This window comes from Nematolebias whitei, chromosome 15, assembly GCF_014905685.2.
Source record: "Nematolebias whitei isolate Nwh7 chromosome 15, NemWhi1, whole genome shotgun sequence".
Taxonomy (NCBI): domain Eukaryota; kingdom Metazoa; phylum Chordata; class Actinopteri; order Cyprinodontiformes; family Rivulidae; genus Nematolebias; species Nematolebias whitei.
Window position 1 is genome coordinate 23,955,790 of NC_056512.1, and position 20,138 is coordinate 23,975,927.

At 40.3% G+C, this 20,138-nt stretch overlaps 1 protein-coding gene across 1 annotated transcript in view; it reads right to left on the reverse strand.

Moving 5' to 3' along the window:
• Window positions 1–19,923, reverse strand: part of llgl1 (LLGL scribble cell polarity complex component 1) — a 46,200-nt gene extending 26,277 nt beyond the window's left edge. The window contains exons 1-2 of the mRNA XM_037688902.1: window positions 19,590–19,923; window positions 15,564–15,661 (exon numbers count right to left, since the gene is read on the reverse strand). Coding sequence (XP_037544830.1) covers window positions 15,564–15,661; window positions 19,590–19,670 — 179 coding nt within the window. The 5' untranslated portion in view covers window positions 19,671–19,923. The remainder of the gene's footprint in view (window positions 1–15,563; window positions 15,662–19,589) is intronic.
• Between the last annotated feature and the right edge of the window lie 215 nt (window positions 19,924–20,138).

Genomic DNA, 20,138 nt, shown 5'->3' on the forward strand with positions numbered 1-20,138 from the left:
CACACACACACACACACACACACACACACACACACACACACACACACACACACACTATACAAGACTCCTGCTCTGCGTGTCAGAACAGCTGGGAGAGGGATTCCCCATGATTATGTCAACACTTCACTAAGGAAAGCTAAAGATTAGGTTGTAGTTAAAACATGTCATTAAAAGTTGCATATATTTAAATAAAACACCTCCATTCAAGGGGTCTGCTCATTTGTCAGTGTTACAAATCAGTATGTGAAGTCAATGAATAAAGTTGAATCCCATTTCCCCCTTTTCTCTTGATTGTTTTACCCTACCGCTACATTTTGTGCATTCATGTCAGGTGGAAGGGCATCCCAATCCTTTGTTATTCCTTTATGTGTGAAGGGGCTTTCTAGTAGGGATGCACGATATCAGCATGGTATCGGTATTGGCCGATATTAGCGTTAAATTTTAATTTCGGACATAGGCCATTCCATTAAAATAACTTGACGAAATAAAAGGCGCTGTTTTTGCCTGTAGTGGCAGCACAACATGACGACGTTGCAGCGCAACGCGATGACGTCACGCGAGCTCACGGCGGAGAGGAAAATTCAAAATGTCGGCGGTGTGGAAGTTTTATTTTTCGTTGGTGAAGATGTCAGATTCTGAAAATTTATAGACTACGTTGAGCCTCGCTACGTCGTCCGCAGTCGGGAGATATTTTTCCGACGTAACGTTACCCGATAGCACGACTTGTTGGGTGAGTTTTACCACAGACATTTGGACGTCAAGTGTTAGCCCCGTTAGCATGATTAGTCTTAGGGACACTTCGAAACCAGCAGGCTTTAACTACACCAACAAAACAAAAATCTCACCAATGTAATAAATTCCTTAAATATACAGTATTCTCACAGAAAGCACTGTAATGTTAAGTTTGATTTATTGTTATGTACAATGTTTGGTAGTTTCATTGCATTGGAGTTTGTAGTTGCATTCTGATGAGTCATGTTCAGTATTAAGACATTTCTGACAAGCCTTAAACTTTATGTGCAAAGTCTGTTAAAAGGTTTGATAACTAATTTTATATGTCATAAATGGGCATTGCATTTGTTTAAGCAAAAGGAAACCTCAACAACTGATGGTGTATTAATGTTCTGAGGGTGTACAGTGTCACTAGGGGAAGAAATCTTTAGGGACCTTGAGACTCGATTCAAATATGTGGCTTTGAATTAACAGCCATTAAGAAACCAATTACAAGGGTACATGCAACTGTCACCTTGCCTTCTTCTAAAACTTTGGTAGATCGCTGTTAATTCAAAGCCACATATTTGAATTTAATCTCAAGGTCCCTAAAGATTCCCTCCCCTAGTAACACTGGACACCCTCAAAACATTAATACACCATCAGTTGTTGAGGTTTCCTTTTGCTTAAACAAATGCAATTACAAGGGTATGTGTAACTGTCACCTTGCCTTCTTCTAAAACTTTGGTATATCACAATTATAATCACAATTTAGCCTACAGTAAATCTTTGATTCAACATCTTAACTTCAAGAAGGAAGGGCATTCAAAGCAAACAATTTAAACACAAACTAGCCATTAACAGCATGCTGCCATCTTTATATTTTGCAAAATATAATCTTAAATCGTTATTGAAGCCGACATCAATGCATGTTGACAACACACCGTTGTCCTGGATGATGAACTATCTGACTTACAGTGCTGCGTGACTGACAGCGTGATCAGCAACATCAGGACACCACAAGGAACTACCCTCTCCCATTCCTCCTCACCAGGGACATCAGCTACTGCAAAGACACCTGCCACATGAAGTAGTTGACAACTACCACTACTCCGAAGTAGTTGGACATATTACTGGTGGAGATTAGATTTGAGTGTAAGACAGCTGTGGACATCATTTAGTTCAACAGTCTGGGGCTCAATGTGACAAAGGTACAGGAAATGATGGTGGATCTGAGGAGGACCAGGGATCCATTGAGCCCTGATAACATTCAAGGAATCGGTGTGGACATAGTGGAGGTGTACAAGTACTTGGGCATGTTATTTGGACAATAAACTCGTTCTTCTTATAGGCCATTTCTACATTCTTGGACCAGTCTAGAGTAAGATGTATTATCAGACATCCAAGGGCCTTCAACATCTGCCGAACCGTGTTTTGAATGTTTTAAGAGTCTGTAGTGGTCAGCACTGTCCTGTATGCTGTTGTTCTCTGCTGGGGCAGCAGCTTAAGGGTGAGGGACACCAACCGACTCTGTACAATTATCATCAGAAAGGCCAGCCATGATGAGGGTGAGGAACTGGATTCTCTGACAATAGTGCTGGAGAAGAAGACACTGTTCAAAATGACTATATTAAAAAATGTCCTTCCCACTCTACACGAAAAACTGATCAGCAGAGGGAGGTCCTTCAGCAACAAGCTGATCCATCCATGCTGCAGAGCTGGAGACAGAAAATCAGCTAAACTTTTCACTAAAAATAGGTAATTAATTAACCATCCATCCATTATCTTTAACACCAATTCTTCCATTTTGGGTCACGGGGGTCGCCGGTGCCCATGTCCAGCAATCACTGTGCGGGGGGCGGGGTACACCCTGGACAGGTCTGCAGTCCATCGCAGGGCCACATAGAGACAAATGAGACAACCATTCACTCTCTCACTCACACCTAGAGACAATTTAGAGTTAACGATCAGCCTAACATGCATATTTTGGTCTGTGGGAGGAAACAGGAGTACCCGGAGAAAACCCATGCATACACGGAGAGAACATGCAAACTCCACCCAGAAAGGCCCCCGGACCAGGGTTTGAACCAGGGACCTGCTCGCTAAGAGGCAGCAGCTCTACCAGTTGCACCACCGTGCTGCCTATTATTTAACCATAACCTAATTTAGTTCAAGTGTCTTTTTTATCCCCGAGGGGCAATTAGTTTCACAGTCAGTAGATGTGTACATATACACACACGCATACACACATATATACATACGCATACATATATACACAAGACATTAAGACATTAAAGTAACAGTATTGAAATTAGTGTTCATTGAGAAACCTGATTGCTACGGGGATGAATGAGTTTTTCAATCTGTTTGTTCTACATCTGGGCTGCAGAAACCTGAACTCACCATGGAGTGGATGATCAGGATCTGCCAGAATCTGCCTGGCCTTATTCACTGACCTCACCTTGTGTAGGTCAGCGAGGTTTCGTAGGTCTATGCTAGCAGTTTTGCTGCACATCCTGACAATCCCCCGAGAATTTAAACAAGTTCATCGAGTACACTTCATGTTAAAACTATTATCTACATTGTAATAATTAAAATATTTGATTATTATCATCATCATCTTTTTTTAATCCCATTTAATTTTCTCCTAATGCTAATCTACTTTAAACTATCTGAACTCAACTGTTGTCCTCTTTAGAAACTTGAATTCCCCCTCAGGGATTAATAAAGTATATCTTATTTTAACTCTGACTCTGATTTAGTGTGCCAAGAGTACTTCGTAATTAAAATGAACGGCCATACAGCGGAGACTGATGGGAATATCATTAGTTTAAGGATTGGGCAATGAACTGTGATTAAAATGTTGAGACACTCAAATTCCACACCCAATAAAGCAATGGGCACCATGTTAAGTTTTCTATAATCAGAAAATAATCAGAAAACAGAATTCAGCAGAGTTAAATGGGTCTGCCATTCAACAAGTTGCAGAGATTGACCAAAGCTCATTTGCCTGTCGCCTATGTGGACAGCTCAAATAGGACCATGCAACAAACAATAGCTTGGCCTACAATAACTTGTGTAGTCATTGAATCACAGCACGCACACACATACACACACACACCCACCACACACACACACTTTTATATTTCTGTGAAGAAACAACGCCGACACAATCCAGCTGAACCTCAACTCAACCATCACAACGGAATGCTTAACCATGGCCTGATTCTAAAACCCAAGTCTTACCCCTGAAAACAGACCATTTTGTTCCCGGTGAGACAGTAACTTCCACGCCACAAGTTACTGTCATGATATAAAACCCCCAGGCATGCACACACACACGTGCATTCAGTGATGCAGGGAGTCTTAACAAGGATAAAGCGATTTCACGGTCTGAAAACAGACAAACAGAAGGCATTGTCCACCATTTACGTGCGTGCGCACGCATGCACACGCACACACGCACACAGATGAACAGAAAGAAAGGACAAACCACTAAAACGCAAGAATAATTGTTAAAATTGACCACACAGAAGACAACAGTGAGGCTCAAGAAAAGATCCAACTTAAAACAACATAAAACTCTTTAAAAGTTCAGTTAAAGTGATTTTGTCCAAAAGTAATAAACACTTTTTCCACGACCCCCCTCCTCTTTAAAACTTTGAATTTGTTGCTACAAACAGCATACAAGCACGTCAAATTAAGTGTCTGGTAAAAAGCAAACAAGACAAGCCAAACAACTCCACCCATCCACTAGAGAAACTAATTCACCTCATTTGACTCATATTTGCGACCCCATTCCACCATTTTACCCCCGCCCCCCTTCTCTCTTCAAATTCTTCTCTTTCTTTATCACCAGAAATGAAAAGGAAGGAATAGTAGAGGAATGTCCAAGCCATGACTGTAGCTTTATGCTTTATTGCATTTAGGAGAAAAATTCAGCTGACATTTGGTAAAAGGGTCTGCACCAGAGGAGGGGTCGTGCCAAAGAGACCATCTTAGCACCAACATAACTGGTTTGTTCCACTTTGGAGTAAGCTGTTTGGGGGAAGAATCAGTTTTGTGTTGTGAGTTTCCTTGACTGATGAAGCCTTCCGGATGGAAGGTGAAACGTTTCAGCACAAAAAAAAAAAAAAAAGAAACTGTCCAGATGAACTGACTGAAAATTGTTTTTGATTGTATACCTGGATTATGGAGCATGGACTTTGTTGGTTTATTTCTGAAGCACCATTTGTGACTGACTTGACTGATATTTAGGATTTTTTTGTGCAAAGTTTTACAATTGCGCAGGTTGCAAGAAAAGAGAAAAGCTGCATTTGTTTGTGAAACCTTGACTTCTAGTACAGGGGTCTGCAAGCTTTACAATCAAGAGTCATTTTTGACCCTTTGTTCACTAAATAAAATGCGTCCGAGCTACAAAAACCTGCCACAACTGCCATTATCAACTGATGGCCAATGGACAATGTCAAGTTAGTAAGAGGGAGCTTTTCTGACCAGTAGGGGTGACATAAAACCAAAAATATCTAATGATTGTTGACATTTATTGATTTTTTTTTTTTTTAATTTATGGACAAAAGATAAGACCAGATTCAAAGGAAGAAAAAAAAGAAAGTTTATACTAATTTTACAAATGTTAAAACACTGAACCTGTGAGAGTTCTTTTTAATTGTAGGAAAATCAAGTATACCACGAAGTAATAAAGTTCAAGTTGGAGTACATCAATTGGGCCATTTAGTTGGATATGTAATAAAGTTTTTAAATATAAATACTTCCATTTGACTTTATTCTTATGGTTGTCATATTGAATTTTTATATTTCTTCTCATCAACTTAAAAAGGTATTACAAAAGATCTTTGATGGATTTGAGCGAAAGATCACATCGTAACACTGGAAGCATTGGCGGCTTAAAGTAGTGGCTAACAAACTACTAGCATGATGTAGTACTAGAGTATAGAGGTGCGCCGATTGCAGTTTTATGGCTGATCACCTATCTCTAAAAAGTCTGGCCTGCCGATACCGATTTTGTTTTAGAAGTGACACTGTCAGGTGTTATAAGGTCACAATGCACCTTCAATTTTCCATTATTTTATTGAAAAACATACCCTTGAACAATATCCTAAAAAAATACAAACTTGTTTTAACTGACCATGAGGTAGTGCTCTGAAATATAAATGAAGCTGAAATATAAATGAAGTTTATACAATTGTTGTTAAAACTACAAAAAAAAAAAAAAAAAACTATAAAAATCGGTTTCTAATGCAAGTATCGGCCGATTTCTGATCTCCCAAAATTAAGGAAATCGGGGCCAATTTATTGGTGCACCCTTACTAGAGTACCTTCTTGTACTAGTACCATGATATACATATTAACAAAAAAAAACGATAAAACATTTAAAAAATAAATAAATAAATAAATAAATAAATAAATAAATAAAGATGGGGAAAACTGCCAAAGCTAGCTCTTTCTTCATGTTGGTATACAAACCAGTAAAATTCAGGTTTATGTTAGTTTTGGTCAAAGCTTGAAATAGCCACTGCCGAGGGACCAATGAGCCACATGTGGCCCCAGAGAAGCAGGTTTCAAACCCGTGTTCTACCATAAACTAAACATTTACATTTGCGCAATAATTTATAAACAAATGTTAGCACAGGTTTCCAGAATACCTCTTTTTGTTATGTCTTTCTCACTTTAAGCCAGGCCTGAGATTTGACCTTATCATGAAATGACTGAGGCAGAGGGCAGCACGGTGGCACAACTGGTAGAGCTGCTGCTCTCAGTGAGAAGGTTGCTGGTTCAAATCCCAGTCCGAGTGCCTTTCTGGGTGGAGTTTGCATGTTCTCTCCTTGCATGAGTGAGTTTTATCCATCTTTGCCATCTTATCCGTTTTCTCATTTCCTTCTATTCCAGTATGTGCTGGTGCCATAAAAATGTTGTCAATCTCATCCTTTGTATTCTGGATAATGTGTGGAGTATTTCTAATAAAATGTCTGGCCTGCTCTCTGAATGGCTGCGTTTTAAGCTCATTAATACATAACATGAATCTGGACAAATTACTGCTTTTACGCTGTACTGTTACTAGAACTGCAAACATTTCTCCTGTGTTGATAATCCATTGGTGATCAGTTTTCGTTATTTTTAAAAGAAATTTAGGTGGCACTATTAAGTTGAAACAGAGAAGCATTATGAATACATGAACTGTATTTTTATATAAACGAAACATACGTACAAATTCTAGTTATGCACAACCATTGACTAATATGCACACATTTCTGTCTTTACATACACATTTATTTTGACAGTTATGTCTGAGCTGGCAACAGAGTCAACATGATCCATGTACGTAAAACAAGACGAACATCATAATACAGATGTGTGCTGTAGAGACTGACCAGTCGGTCAGAGAGTTTACATACAAATCATCAAGACTGAACAAGAGAATTTCTTCAAAGACGCAATGTGAACTGCAGGACTGATGAAATGTGTTGAAAAAGCTGAAATTAAGTTGTAAAGCTAAAACAACCAGAAGAACAGCTACAACTAGCAAAACAAGAGCTAAAAAAAGGAAATAATGTTAATAAAGCTAAATAATACAAAAAGGTAAAAAGTTAAAAAATAAACAAAATTCTGATCTGCATGTCTTTTTAATATGATTAAAAATCCCAAAAGTATTCAAAATTACCTACAAGCTAAAACAAATGTACAGATGAAACTATACAAACAGGAATACAATCGTTTGCATGCAGAGTCGGCATTCACACCAGCACAATCATCTCTGGTACCTTTGTTGTTTAGAAATCACTAAGGGAAATGTCCTGATGCATGCTCAGTAATCCAGGTAGAAAAATGTAACAAGGCAAAGTGAGGTCCTCTGAATCCAGAAACAAGGATCCGTCCAGAGGATCTGACTTTACCTGGTTACAGTAAATGAAATGTTGAATGCATGTTTTTAGGACTACACTGTTGTTATCCACCACAGCTCTCGATTCAACAATATTTATTTTTAAATTGCTAAATCTGGTCGGCTCGATTAGTTTGTGTGAGATCAACTGAAAACAACCTAAAAGGGAACCTTCTTTCCAGTTAAATTGCAGAACCAGAGTGAAATGGGCTACTGTCTCCTTCAGTTCAGTCACCTACTGTACCTCTGCTTTCAGCCCCATCGGCAAAACAACTTTGATTTGTCAGTTCAAATAATGTTTTGTTTTTCATGCCCCAACTCTCCCATTCACCAGCACATCCACAGACTCCAACTTGGTGAGATCACACACTCCTCATACCGAAAAACAGGCCGCCTAGCTTGTTGCCAAATGTGTGTGTGGTTGTTCATTTGCAAGGCTGTGTGGATTGGGCTGACAACGACCGAATTATGAGGAAAACTGCACAAGGAGAGAAAAATATTTAAATAGAAAATGCTAAACTAAAGGAAGGTGGTGATTTATAAATTCAGACAGACTTCAGGAAAATAATGGACAAGAGACCAAATGACAAAAGCAAACCCAGTGAAGGTCCATACAGAGGACAAAAACAAAAGAAATATGGACAAAGTATGAAGATTAGATCACATAAGATGAGAATATGAAACAAAACCAAAAATACATTTTGACATTTGTGCAGTGTAGGACAACGTTTCGTCACCTCAGAGATACTGAAGTCAACTTCATAGTGGTACTTGATTTATGTTGAAAAAATGTCAACGTGTACTTAACTTAATCTATCGAGAACAAAATCTATCCGTGAAGGAGACCTCAGTTTTTCAAAAGATAGCTAGTTTCTATGCCAGCTTCAGCAACATAAAACATCCATCCATTATCTTTTACCCATTTCTTCCTTTTTTGGGTCACTGGTGCCCATATCCAGCAGTCACTGCGAGAGGCAGGGGACAGACACCCTGGACAGGTCTCCAGTCCATCACATACAGACAAATGAGAAAAACAACCATTCACTCTCTCACTCACATCTAGGGACAATTTAGTTACCAATCAGACTAACGTGCATGTTTTTGGTCTGTGGGAGGAAACTGGAGTACCTGGAGAAAACCCATGCATTCACGGAGAGAACATGCAAACTCCACCCAGAAAGATCCCCCTGGCCAGGATTCAATCCAGCGACCTTCTCGGTGAGAGGCGGCAGCTCTACCAACTGCTCCACCATGCCACCCTAACATAAAACATCTTTACACTAACCTAATCCTATAAAACAGTGTTGTCCAGCTGCTATACACCATTATTGTTGCACTGCAGCTTTCTTTTAAGAATTTTAGTTTTATACAGTTGAAACACAGAATGTTATTTTTACCTAAAAAAAAATTCAGGTTTCTGAGAATTGAGACATTTATAGGAATCAGATAGTAGTAATGTTATAATATATTTACAAATACATTTAATTTAGATTAGCTTAATTGTAAAAAAAAAAAAAAAGTGTTGCTTCTTTAATATTTTGCAGAAGTCCATTTAAATTTCATGACGCACATTAAAAGGAAGTTTCAAGTTGATTTGGAAGTCGACTGCCTCTAACTGGTTGTAAACCAACTCACGCGCGCGCGCACACCTTGTTTTTTGTTAAAGATCTAAAAACTTGCAACTATTTAGATGAAATGACTAGACACCAACTGCATCATAAGGATTGAACCGTTTCCCCCACAAAGTTAAAGAATTTGTTAACTTTGGAGGATGTAAAGTATATAAAAATAAAAGTCATCTAAATTAGGCTAAAACAGCTGAGCCTGGGTTAACGTGAGGTGGGAGGGAAATAAGGAAATGGAAAGAAAAATTGTATTACAAGCCAGTGACGTGACGTTGACAAAGCGCCTGACTCGGTCTGAAAGCACATATTTCCCTGAAACTAGAATCCAAATTTAACCTTTTGGACTCGAGTAAACAATGCCAAGCACAGTTACGTTAAAACCAGCTATAATCAACCGAATAATCTATGATGAAAACGTGAATTATAAACATTTGCACACGCGCGATTAACTCAAGATTTAAAAAAGGATGAGCCCAAACAAGGTGATAAAATAAGATTTGGTCAAACATAAAAACAGGATCCAACAGGACGCACGCACTCGCATACACGCTCTCTGCTCGTGTGTCAATATTAGCGTATCTCCCAACAGCTGATACTGATGCTTCATGGTCAGTGAGTTTCATGGTGATTCAGCAAAAACGGCTGTACTTTAATACAAAGGCAGGACAATACAACCTTTCACCCTTAAATAAAGTTGTTTTGTGATCTTAAAAGTGGCATACTAGAAACAAAAATCTCTGGTATTTGATGCGCTGAGCTGCTGAGTTTTCACATCTTCCAGGCTGCAAACACTCCTCGTCCAGGCAACCGCACTGGTCGTCTTGGAAACCATTTAAAATGGCCCCTTTATTAAGACGAGACTCAGCAACAAAGCTCTTACACACAAACACACACACAGAAGGAGGTTAACCCAGGGCAGCACAACATGCATTCCAGGACAGAAGACAGACTGCACAAGACCCCCCTCCACCCCCGCACACGATCCCCTTCAACACACACATGCACACCAACAAAGAAAAAAAAAGTCCCCCCACCATCTGCTGGGTCCAATTTGTGGGCAAAGCAAAGACTCTCAGGGCGAAATATGACTCTGACTTTATAAACACTCGGACGGAGAGATGAGGAGGAAAAGAAAGAGCGAATATGAAGCTACGACAGAAGACGAGCGAGAGGATGGCGATGGAAAGCATCCCCGCACAGAAAACAAGAGTTCAAACCAAGAAGGATCATGAAGTTTAAAAAGATGCTCCACTCCCGCTTTACGACCTTCTAGTTCAACAACGTGATTCCACACACTGCTCAGACGTCAGTGAAGAGAGATGGATCACACCACGGGCTCCGAAGGCCTCAGATTAAACAAGACCTTCTCACAATATAATCCGACAAAGATTAGCCCCTCTTCAAACAGCCTCTGATCACTCATAAAAGTTCTGGTGAAGCCAGCCATGCTCCACAACCAGTTGCGTTTCAACGAAATAATGCAAACGTCACAGAACCTGTGAGTGACAGCAGTAATGTTGCCTGTCACGATAACAAATGTTGCTGGGCGATTAATTATCTTAGAAATTATTGCGATAAATGATAATATTGTTTGAAATTTGACAATTAGTAATTATTGTCAAATTTACGAAGAAATGTTGGTTAGTTTGTTTTGCATGTAGTACATTATTTTGACCACCAGATGGCAGTATAAGACTGACCCGAAGGATGGATAGTGAGGGAGAGAGCAGCGTTGTCTCTAAGAAAAATGGGAGGGAGGCCCCTTGACGTGACATGGGCTGCCTCTCTTGGGTTCTTAAAATGGCAGACGCTTTGTGTGATTTAAGCTCTTTAGCATAACATTTGTCACTCAAAGCTTTTAATAAAATCAGTAAACAAGTTCTCAGTTTCTTTTTGCAGAGAAAAACAACTTTTTACATGAAGACACAGGTTTCAATCGTGAATTTTGGAGCTTGGACAAGACGAAGGGGATCAGTTTTGGTGGCCTTAGGATTGCGTCTCTGCTTTTTGCAGATGATGTGGTCCTATTGGCTTCATCAGATTGTGATCTACAGCTTTCGCTGGAGCGGTTGGCAGCAGAGTGTGACACAGTCGGGATGAAGATCAGTTCCTCCAAATCCGAGGCCATGGTCTTGAGCCAGAAAAGGGTAGAGTGCCCTCTCCGGGTCAGGGAGGATGTCCTGCCCCAAACGGAGGAGTTCAAGTATCTTGGGATCTTGTTCACGAATGACGGAAAAATGGAACGTGAGATCGATAGGTGGATAGGTGCAGTGTCTGCAGTGAAGTGGGCGCTGTACAGGTCTGTCGTGGTGAAGAGAGAGCCAAGTCAAAAGGTGAAGCTCTCAATTTACCGGTCGATCTACGTTCCTACCCTCCGGGGGAATCCCGAGGCATTCCCAGGCCATCCGAGAAACATAGTCCCTTCAGCGTGTCCTTGGTCTTCCTTTGGGTCTCCTCCCGGTGGGACGTGTCCGGAACACCTCGCCAGGGAGGCATCCAGGAGGCATCCTAACCAGGTGCCCGAGCCACCTCAACTGACTCCTCTCGACGTGGAGAAGCAGCGGCTCTACTCTGAGTCTCTCCCAGATGATCGAGCTTCTCACCCTATCTCTAAGGGAGAGTCCAGACATCCTGCGGAGAAAACCCATTTCGGCCGTCTGTATCCGAGATCTCGTTCTTTCGGTCGCAACCCAAAACTCATGACCATAGATGAGGAGCTGGTCCAAGTGGCTGGGGAGAGGGAAGTCTGGGACTCCCCACTTAAGCTGTACCCCCACGACCCGACCCCGGATAAGCGGAAAAAAATGGATGGATGGAGTTGCATTTTTCTGAGATTCACATTTTTTCCAATAAACAAACTTTTTATTTTGACACATTTACTTTGCAACACTTTTGGTACCATCTTAGTATCATTTTAGTGATCAACTGATTAAACCCCACCAATAGATGTGAAGTAATGTGGACACGTCTTTGTGTGTGCGGGGGCACAAGTTACGTACATCAGCCCTCCTGCTGCACTTGGATCAAAATGACGCATGAGGTCTACACACTGAGGCCTCGTAGGTCATTTTGACCCAAGGGCAGCAGGAGGGTTAAGTCCCAGTAATCTCACTGCACCTCCACTTCTCTATTCACCTGCAACATCTCTATAATTTACAGCTTTCAGGAGAATGGCATGCTTTGCAACCAGACATTACCATCTCAGACAACAGCTCCACAGGGTTAATTACAGAGAGCACTAGGCAACCTACAGATACAGGGTGTAGGATTTAGTGACATCTAGAAGAAACCATCTGAATCTTGCTCGACTTCACGCTGCCCTCACAGGCATGTCGGAGAAAATACGGCGACCATAAAAAAGGCAAAAGTCGGCTTTATAGTCCGGTTGATTTATATGTTCTGGACACAGCGGTGCAGCATGAGGAGGAAACTCTTCTCTGTGAAGATATAAACTGCTCACTCTGTTGTAATAACACAATGCATACTTTTCATGGAACTCTAATGAAAACACTAAATATCAAACTGAATTCAATACATGGCATTTCAATTCTCAGCATGTTAAATACACATGAAGGTTCGCTGCACGTCAACTACATTTCAAAAGAATTTTAAAATTTACATTTTTTAAATGTAATTATTTAATTTATTTATTACACCAGGTATTTATAGGCTGATAAAGCTTTTTGCTCAAAATTTTTTAGTCCACCCCAGTTAAGTGACCTCAGTATTTCTGTTTGTTTTTTTCCTCTTGATATTTTTTAACCCAGAACATTAGAACAATAATGCATGCAGTGGGTTCAGTAATGTCTAACTGATGGGCTTAAAAAATGTTCCCATCCTCACTACAGCAGCTGTTTTAAAGCCATCTATTTAAAAACCTTTTAGGTACTTGGTGGATATCTTTTCTTCCATAAAATGTTAAAAGCAGCTGGGACTTTGTCAAAAGACAGGGCGATAAGTTACGGTAGTTTTACATTACACAACATTTTAAAGTCAGCACAGATTTGTAGTGGAGCTCTTTTGCCTTCGTACTCCCCCGTTTTCACTGCCTCTGTTTATCACTCTAGGGTGCGAGTGCCTGGTACCACCAGCATCCCTCTCTCTCTCTGCTCTCTTCAAGCAGCATCTAAAAGACTCGATTCTGTAGTCTGATACATCTGCACATAATGTGCACAGGCCTCTTTCTTTAGAAAAATGCGTTCCAACTACATAATCATGCGCAACTGCTACGAATACAGTTTTAGGTCTGGACACAGACATGGTTGTTGTGATAAATCACTTCCTTTCCACAGCAGGTCACAGGAAAACATGCAGGATATCTACGAAACAAAACAACTGGTACCAAACTAACTCAATAGAGATTTTTACTTTGTAGAGTGATTGTGCTACAAGCAGAAGCTCACCTGTCTGAACAGTAAAAGTCCCACAAAACCACAGCAGAGTATTTGTCCTCACTCTAAAAACAACTGAATCAGGACAGAGCTGGCTGCCTTAGACAGAACAGACAAGTCAGTGTTTTGTGGACGGAGCAGGAGCCTCAAAGTTGGTCCGACATGACTGAACCCCTGAGACAAATTATAGTTTTGCTGCGACGCATCAGACGAACCAAACCAACACTTTGCTCCACAGTTGCTCCACATCAACTGATCCAGAGAATCCTGCACTGCCTGCATCTACATCAGAGGTTAGATTATTGCTTAAGTGAAAGAAATGCTTATTAAAAAAAAAGGCATTTCGAGCATCTAAAGAGGAAAACAATTTCTCTGCAGTATTCATCAAGACTTTTGGACTTTTGGTTTTGATTTTAGTGCCACATGCAGTATTGCAAAGATTTCCCAGGAGATGACTGAATCACTGGTTTTAAATTTTCTTGACCACTTTCACACTGAACAAACTGCAGAAAGCACAGTCTAGTTGATAACACTACCTTTCTTACATGGTTAACCCTGTAGTATTATAATAAAGTTTCTACAGAGAATACCCAAAATTGTTAGTTAGCTGCTGCCATTTGTGCTAGCATAAAACCAGAAGTTTATGTAACCAAATAATGGACAACTATAGACTATGTTAAGATTAGGGGTGCACTGATTGCAGTTTTCTGGCCAATCATCAATCTCTAAAAAGTCTAACCTGCCGATCCTGATTTTGGCCGATACCAATTTTGTTTTATAAGAGACACTGTCAGGTGTTATAAGGTCACAATGCACCTTCAATTTTCCAATCTTATTTTATTGAAAAACATACTCTTGAACATTATACTAGAAACAATACAAACATGTTTTAACTGGCCATGAGATAGTGCTCTGAAATATAAATAAGTTTAGACAATTGTTAAAACTACAGAAATCGGTAAAATCGGTTCATCATGCATCAGCTGAACTCTGAAAAATAAGGAAATTGAAGCCGATAAATTGGCCGGCCAATTTATCCATGCACCCCAGTTAAGATTTGTAAAAGGGTTTGCGTCTACCACTTTGAAATCTTTGAGAATGGAAACGACAGCAATCCACTTTGGTCTAAGCCTCATTTATGTAGGATTTATGCCCCAGGACATCCTTGTAAAAGAGATTAATAATCTCAATGGATTTCTTTAAAAAGGTCAAATAAAGGTTAAAATTAAATATATTATATTTACTTTAGACTAGCCAATAGCTTGTCACTCTGGTTAGAAATAAACTTTATTTCTTCTTGTTTTTGATAATGTTTGTGGAGTCAAAACTAATAATGATGGGTTTTTATGACCAAGATGCACAATGGATGATTATAAAACCAGTGAAATCATGCATTTCTCTGGTCTGGTAAAGAACCCAAATACTGTGAACAGTTCTCTACTACTAGTGCAACCGTTTTAAAAAAGTGACAGATCAGTCGTCTCCACTCCACCTCAGTGATGCAGACAACAACTTCCCACAGTGATCACACACAGAGCTGCTCAGAGCCCCACTGGACCCATGTTATATAAACAGCTCCTCTGCAGTCCCAACTCTGCACTTCCTCACCGCTTAAACTCCATAAGCAGCACCGTCAGACCATCAGACAATCGGCTAGCGGTGCTGTTGACTAACACTGAACTTACACAGAACTTATAGCTCAGACTTAAAAAGGAGAGTGGATCTTCACCTACGGCATATTAAAATATGAAATCTGAAGGAGTTGCATTGATTCCTGCAGCTCAAAACTAAACTGTAGCTGCACTGACAATAGAGATAACAAGCAACTGGAAAGATGCAAACTGACAGCTACAGAAAAAACTGCACACTTTCTCTGATTTTGATGCTTTCAGAGCTAATTGTGTTTGACACAGCGGCTCACCTGTGATAAAAGGATACATTTTAATGGCTCCCGACTTTGTACCGATAGCCATCAGCTGCAGGTTGGGGTCAAAAGCCAAAGCACTGGGCTGATGGGGGAACCCATGTCCCACAGTCTAGAAGAAAAGAGAGAAGAGGTGTGAGGAAAACAAAATGGGAGAAATTAACAGATGGCACAAGAGATAAACATACATACGCCCAGTTTTATTGAAAAGCTCAGTTAGGACACGCAGCAGACTGTATGGTCACAGAGGCGTCTAAAAGGGAGGACTCCCTTAATAAAATTAGGAGAAAGTTGTGTTAAAAATAGTAAGCAGCACTGTTTTATTGCCTTGTTAAACAAGATTAACAATTCAGATTTTACTCTTGCCTTTGTCGAGCGACGGCTGGAAAAACATTTAAAAGGCAACAAAAGTAAAGAATGGAGCAAAATATTTCTTTTGAGTTGTAACTTTGACCTGTGCTAAAAGATCAACTCTGTCTTTAACGGGTCAGACTGATTGTACACTCGCACACACATCAAAGTAAGCTTCCTGTGGACAGACCACCCCCGTGACGGTCGCTGCAGCTGGTGTCAAACAGTTAAAAAAGTGTGTTGTTCCACCAAAACAAATAAACCCTGGACTTTAAACACAATGCACCAGCCAGTCGATCCACTGCCGACGTCTCGCCGCCCACAGACTGCACTATCAGAAGCATTTTATTCAGAAGTCTAGTTTGATCAATAGATTCAACAGATTTTCAATCTACCGTTGTATATAAAGTGATGGCACGTGCAGATTTTAATTTTTCAAAGAAATATCAATATCCTCAAAAAAATAATAGTATAAAGGAATTCATATCATCCACTACCTTTCATGCTAGTGTTTTAAACTAAGATCCTCTTAGAATGAAAATTTTTATTCATTTTTGACGAACCCTAAATTTGATGTTAAGCACAAACATTGCCAGATTTTGTGTGACCTGTTAGGGCTTGAAGTACCGGTATGTGTTGAGGACAATTCTCAGCCAATAACACACAAAGTTTTAGCTCAATATGTCTAAAATAGTCTGAATTACCATATTTTTCGGACTATAAGGCGCACTTAAAATCCTTTAATTTTCTCAAAAATCAACAGTGAACCTTATGTATTAATTCTGGTTGTGCTTACTGACCTCAAACTGATCTTATGTGGTTATTGAGAACGAGTTGAATAAAGTTTGACGTATCTGACTGTTTTGTTTCACTTAATGAGACTTATAATCTTGTAGTCCGAAAAATATGGCAAGTCATTTTTGTGCTGGCTACTATTAGATAGCTTTGGTGGCCATCTTGAATGGGGTAACTCTAAAAGTTAATGAATAATTTGTGAATTTTTAATTAAAATCTGTCCATTGGTTCATGAGATAGTTTGCAAACAGCCGGGTACGGTTGAGTCATTTCATGGCAAGGTTTTAAAACCAGATCTTATGTGATCCGTTAGCTCTCAAAGTACATTTTGGAAACAACTCTGCTACAAAACGTGCCAACTTTTAGCTTAAATTGTAAAGAATTCACTGAATGATAGCTATTTTTGGGTTTGCTAAGGTCGTTCAGCTGTAGCGGCCATCTTGAATTTGGAGGACTCCAAAATTTCCTTGTAAAATATTTACGAGTTTCATAAAAATAATAGTCCATTAGACATTTTACCAACAGCAGAGATAATCAAACGCACACATACATAGACAGATGATAAATATTTTATGAGGAAAAACTGCTAATTTAGTTTGGAAAATTGGCTCAATTATTTTTCTTCAGCAGCATTTTCATTCATGGGGTTCTACATCTTGAAAAAATGTCAACCAGGACTCATTCAAACCAAGAAAAGATGATTAGCATCAGTCATAGTAAAATCACGTCTTCCTCGGTGTAGTATTTTGGTAACCCAGCCACATATTTTCACACACTGTAGACCATGTGGATAACGTGCAGACAATCCTTCTGTGGCGCTGCTGTTCACACACGTGCACTCACACAGCTGGAAATCCACCAGAGATGTGCCAGGAGGTGGAGCTCAGAGGAAGCAGGACGTGATGCAAAAAGGCTGTTGCGAGGGGGAAAAGCTTTTGTTTACAAAATGAAAAGAATAGCAAATAGGACTGCATTCATGCTAATATCAATACCACATGCATGTCCATAACACGAATCGGCAAATGGACAGCAACACACCAGCTAAAAGTATGGACCGTGTTCGTTAAGCAATCTTTGCTGTTGTAATGAGCAGATTCAGACGTGGATCATCTGTGCTTTAGAACGATGACTTGTCTCGCCAGTAAACATTTGTCACTACTTTTAAAAATATCCTCCCTCTGCATGCATCATCGCTTCAAGCCAGACTGTTTTCCTGCAGGAAACAAAGCGCCACAAATATGATCAACAGAGATCTGCCTTATGATTCAGTGCATTTCCAACCCAGAGATTCAGCTTAACAGGAAATACCATTTTAACAAACGCAACCTTTGGACTTATAGCTCCAATCAAAGGCCCAGCATTCCTTCAAAGGAATGCATATTACCCGCCACCTTACATGAGTTTTGATCATCAAAGGTCAACTTGACTTAATTATTTGGCAAAGGTCATTTAGCAGCGGTGGCCATCTTGAGCTGGGTTGACTCTAAAAGCTCATCAGTTGTAGATACTTTCTGAAGGTTTCATTAAAAAAATAATTGATCCACTGCTTCTTGAGATATTTTGCTAAGAGACAAAGTTGACTCTCACAGATAATGTCAAACGTATTAAGTAAAAATAAAAAGTTGCACATTGTGTAGTGCTCAAAGTATGCGTCGAAGATAACATTCAGCTACTACCACACCAAATTTTAGCTCAACATCTGTAAATCTGACTGAGTTGCAGGCTTTACTGAGGGTCAGTTGGTTCTGGCGGCCATCTTGACACAGGCTGACTCCCAAAGGTAATGTGCTGTAGATGCACATCCAGTGATTATTTTTGATTTTCATTCAAATCCAAGTAGTGTTTCATGAGATTTTGCTAACGTTACAAAAACAAAGACAAAAACATAAATGCCTGCGTTTCACCAATACAAACAAGCTTTCTCACTTTAATGATATGTCAAAATCACCCAGATGTAATATAAGTTTGCACACTTCTTTTCAACAAGGTTGGGCCATTTTATCCCTTGTGTGAGTGTGTGACAAATCCAGTCTGTCAACATGCAATATTTGGACAGGCATGTCTCTGAGAACCCTGCAACACTGTGGAGACATTAACAGGAGCTCAAGGCTGCAGAGCTGCAAAATAGGTTCTTCTCTACATGATGCAAGTGTGTGGAGTCAAAAACCTCTGATGGCAAGGCTGCAGTGCATCCAGAATAAATGAGAACAAGAGTATCTGCAGCTGTAGCAATCATCAATACATCATAGCCCCTCCGTTTGATAAATATCCGTCTAAAAACCCTATTTTTAGGCTAAAATTATAAGTGTGACTGCAGTAGTAGGCTAAAAAAAAACAAGTTTATTGGCATTTCCACTCCCAGACACATTAAAAGACTGGCACAAGTTGTGTTTTGCCAGCTTATATAAAAATAAGCTGTCAAAATGTGAATTAGAATATGATTTATGAGTCACTAATTAACCATAAGCTGTTTGGATGCAATAACTTATTATTTTCAAATAAATGTCATTTATTTGTAATCCTATCAGCCTGACCAGTGGCAGAATTTGCTATTAAATAAATATTTGCTGTGTAAAAGTAGTTTGAAAGGCCTGTGAGCAGCCCTCTAAACCAATCGACACAATGCACGTCCTGCTCATCAATCAGCAGCACTTTCAGCTAATTCCCCCGCTTTCCGGCTGTGGGGAGCTTTTTTTCGACACAACACCAGGTCTGGAACAGAAACCGTAACACAGATTAACCACAGCCAGGATTCGCGGTTGAAGTGTTACACTTTAAACCTAATAGTCCACTTTAAGAGGCGTGGGGGGGAATACTCCTTTAGTTTTCGGGGAGCGGTAGAAAATAAGGAAGCCCCAGTCTCTCCCTCCCCTCCTCATGTCCCGTCACTTTACCTTGTTAAAAGCGAAAAGCTCCTGTTTTATCTTCTCTCGTTGCGGGTCGGTGCCCTGCCGACGAAACCTAAACTTCATCATCTTGAAGCCGGGCGGTGAGCTGAAGGAGAACCCGGGAGGTAACGGGGGACGGTGTCCCGGAGTTATCGGCGGCTGGCTGGGTGTAAGGCGGACGATGCTAAGCTAGCTAACGGACTAGCCCCATAAAGGCTGGGAAGCGGAGCTGCAGCTTCAGCTGCGGAGACCGCTCTCCCCTCTTCCCTCTCTCCCTCCTGGAGCTGTTTAGGTCGCGGTGGGTTTGACCACAGCCCCCTTCTTTTTCCCAGTTCACGCGAACCCCGTTATTCTTAACCAATGGGCGCAAAGAGAACTACGAGAAAAACTGTTCAGAAACGCCCACAGAGCGGAGGACTCAAAGAGGAGGCGCTTGATCTATAATACGGAACACACCAAGAGAGCGTTCCTGTAAGAAACTTATATCACCGGGGACAAACGGTAGGTCAATAACACCAAAACAAACAGACACAAGATAACTAGCCAATAAGAACT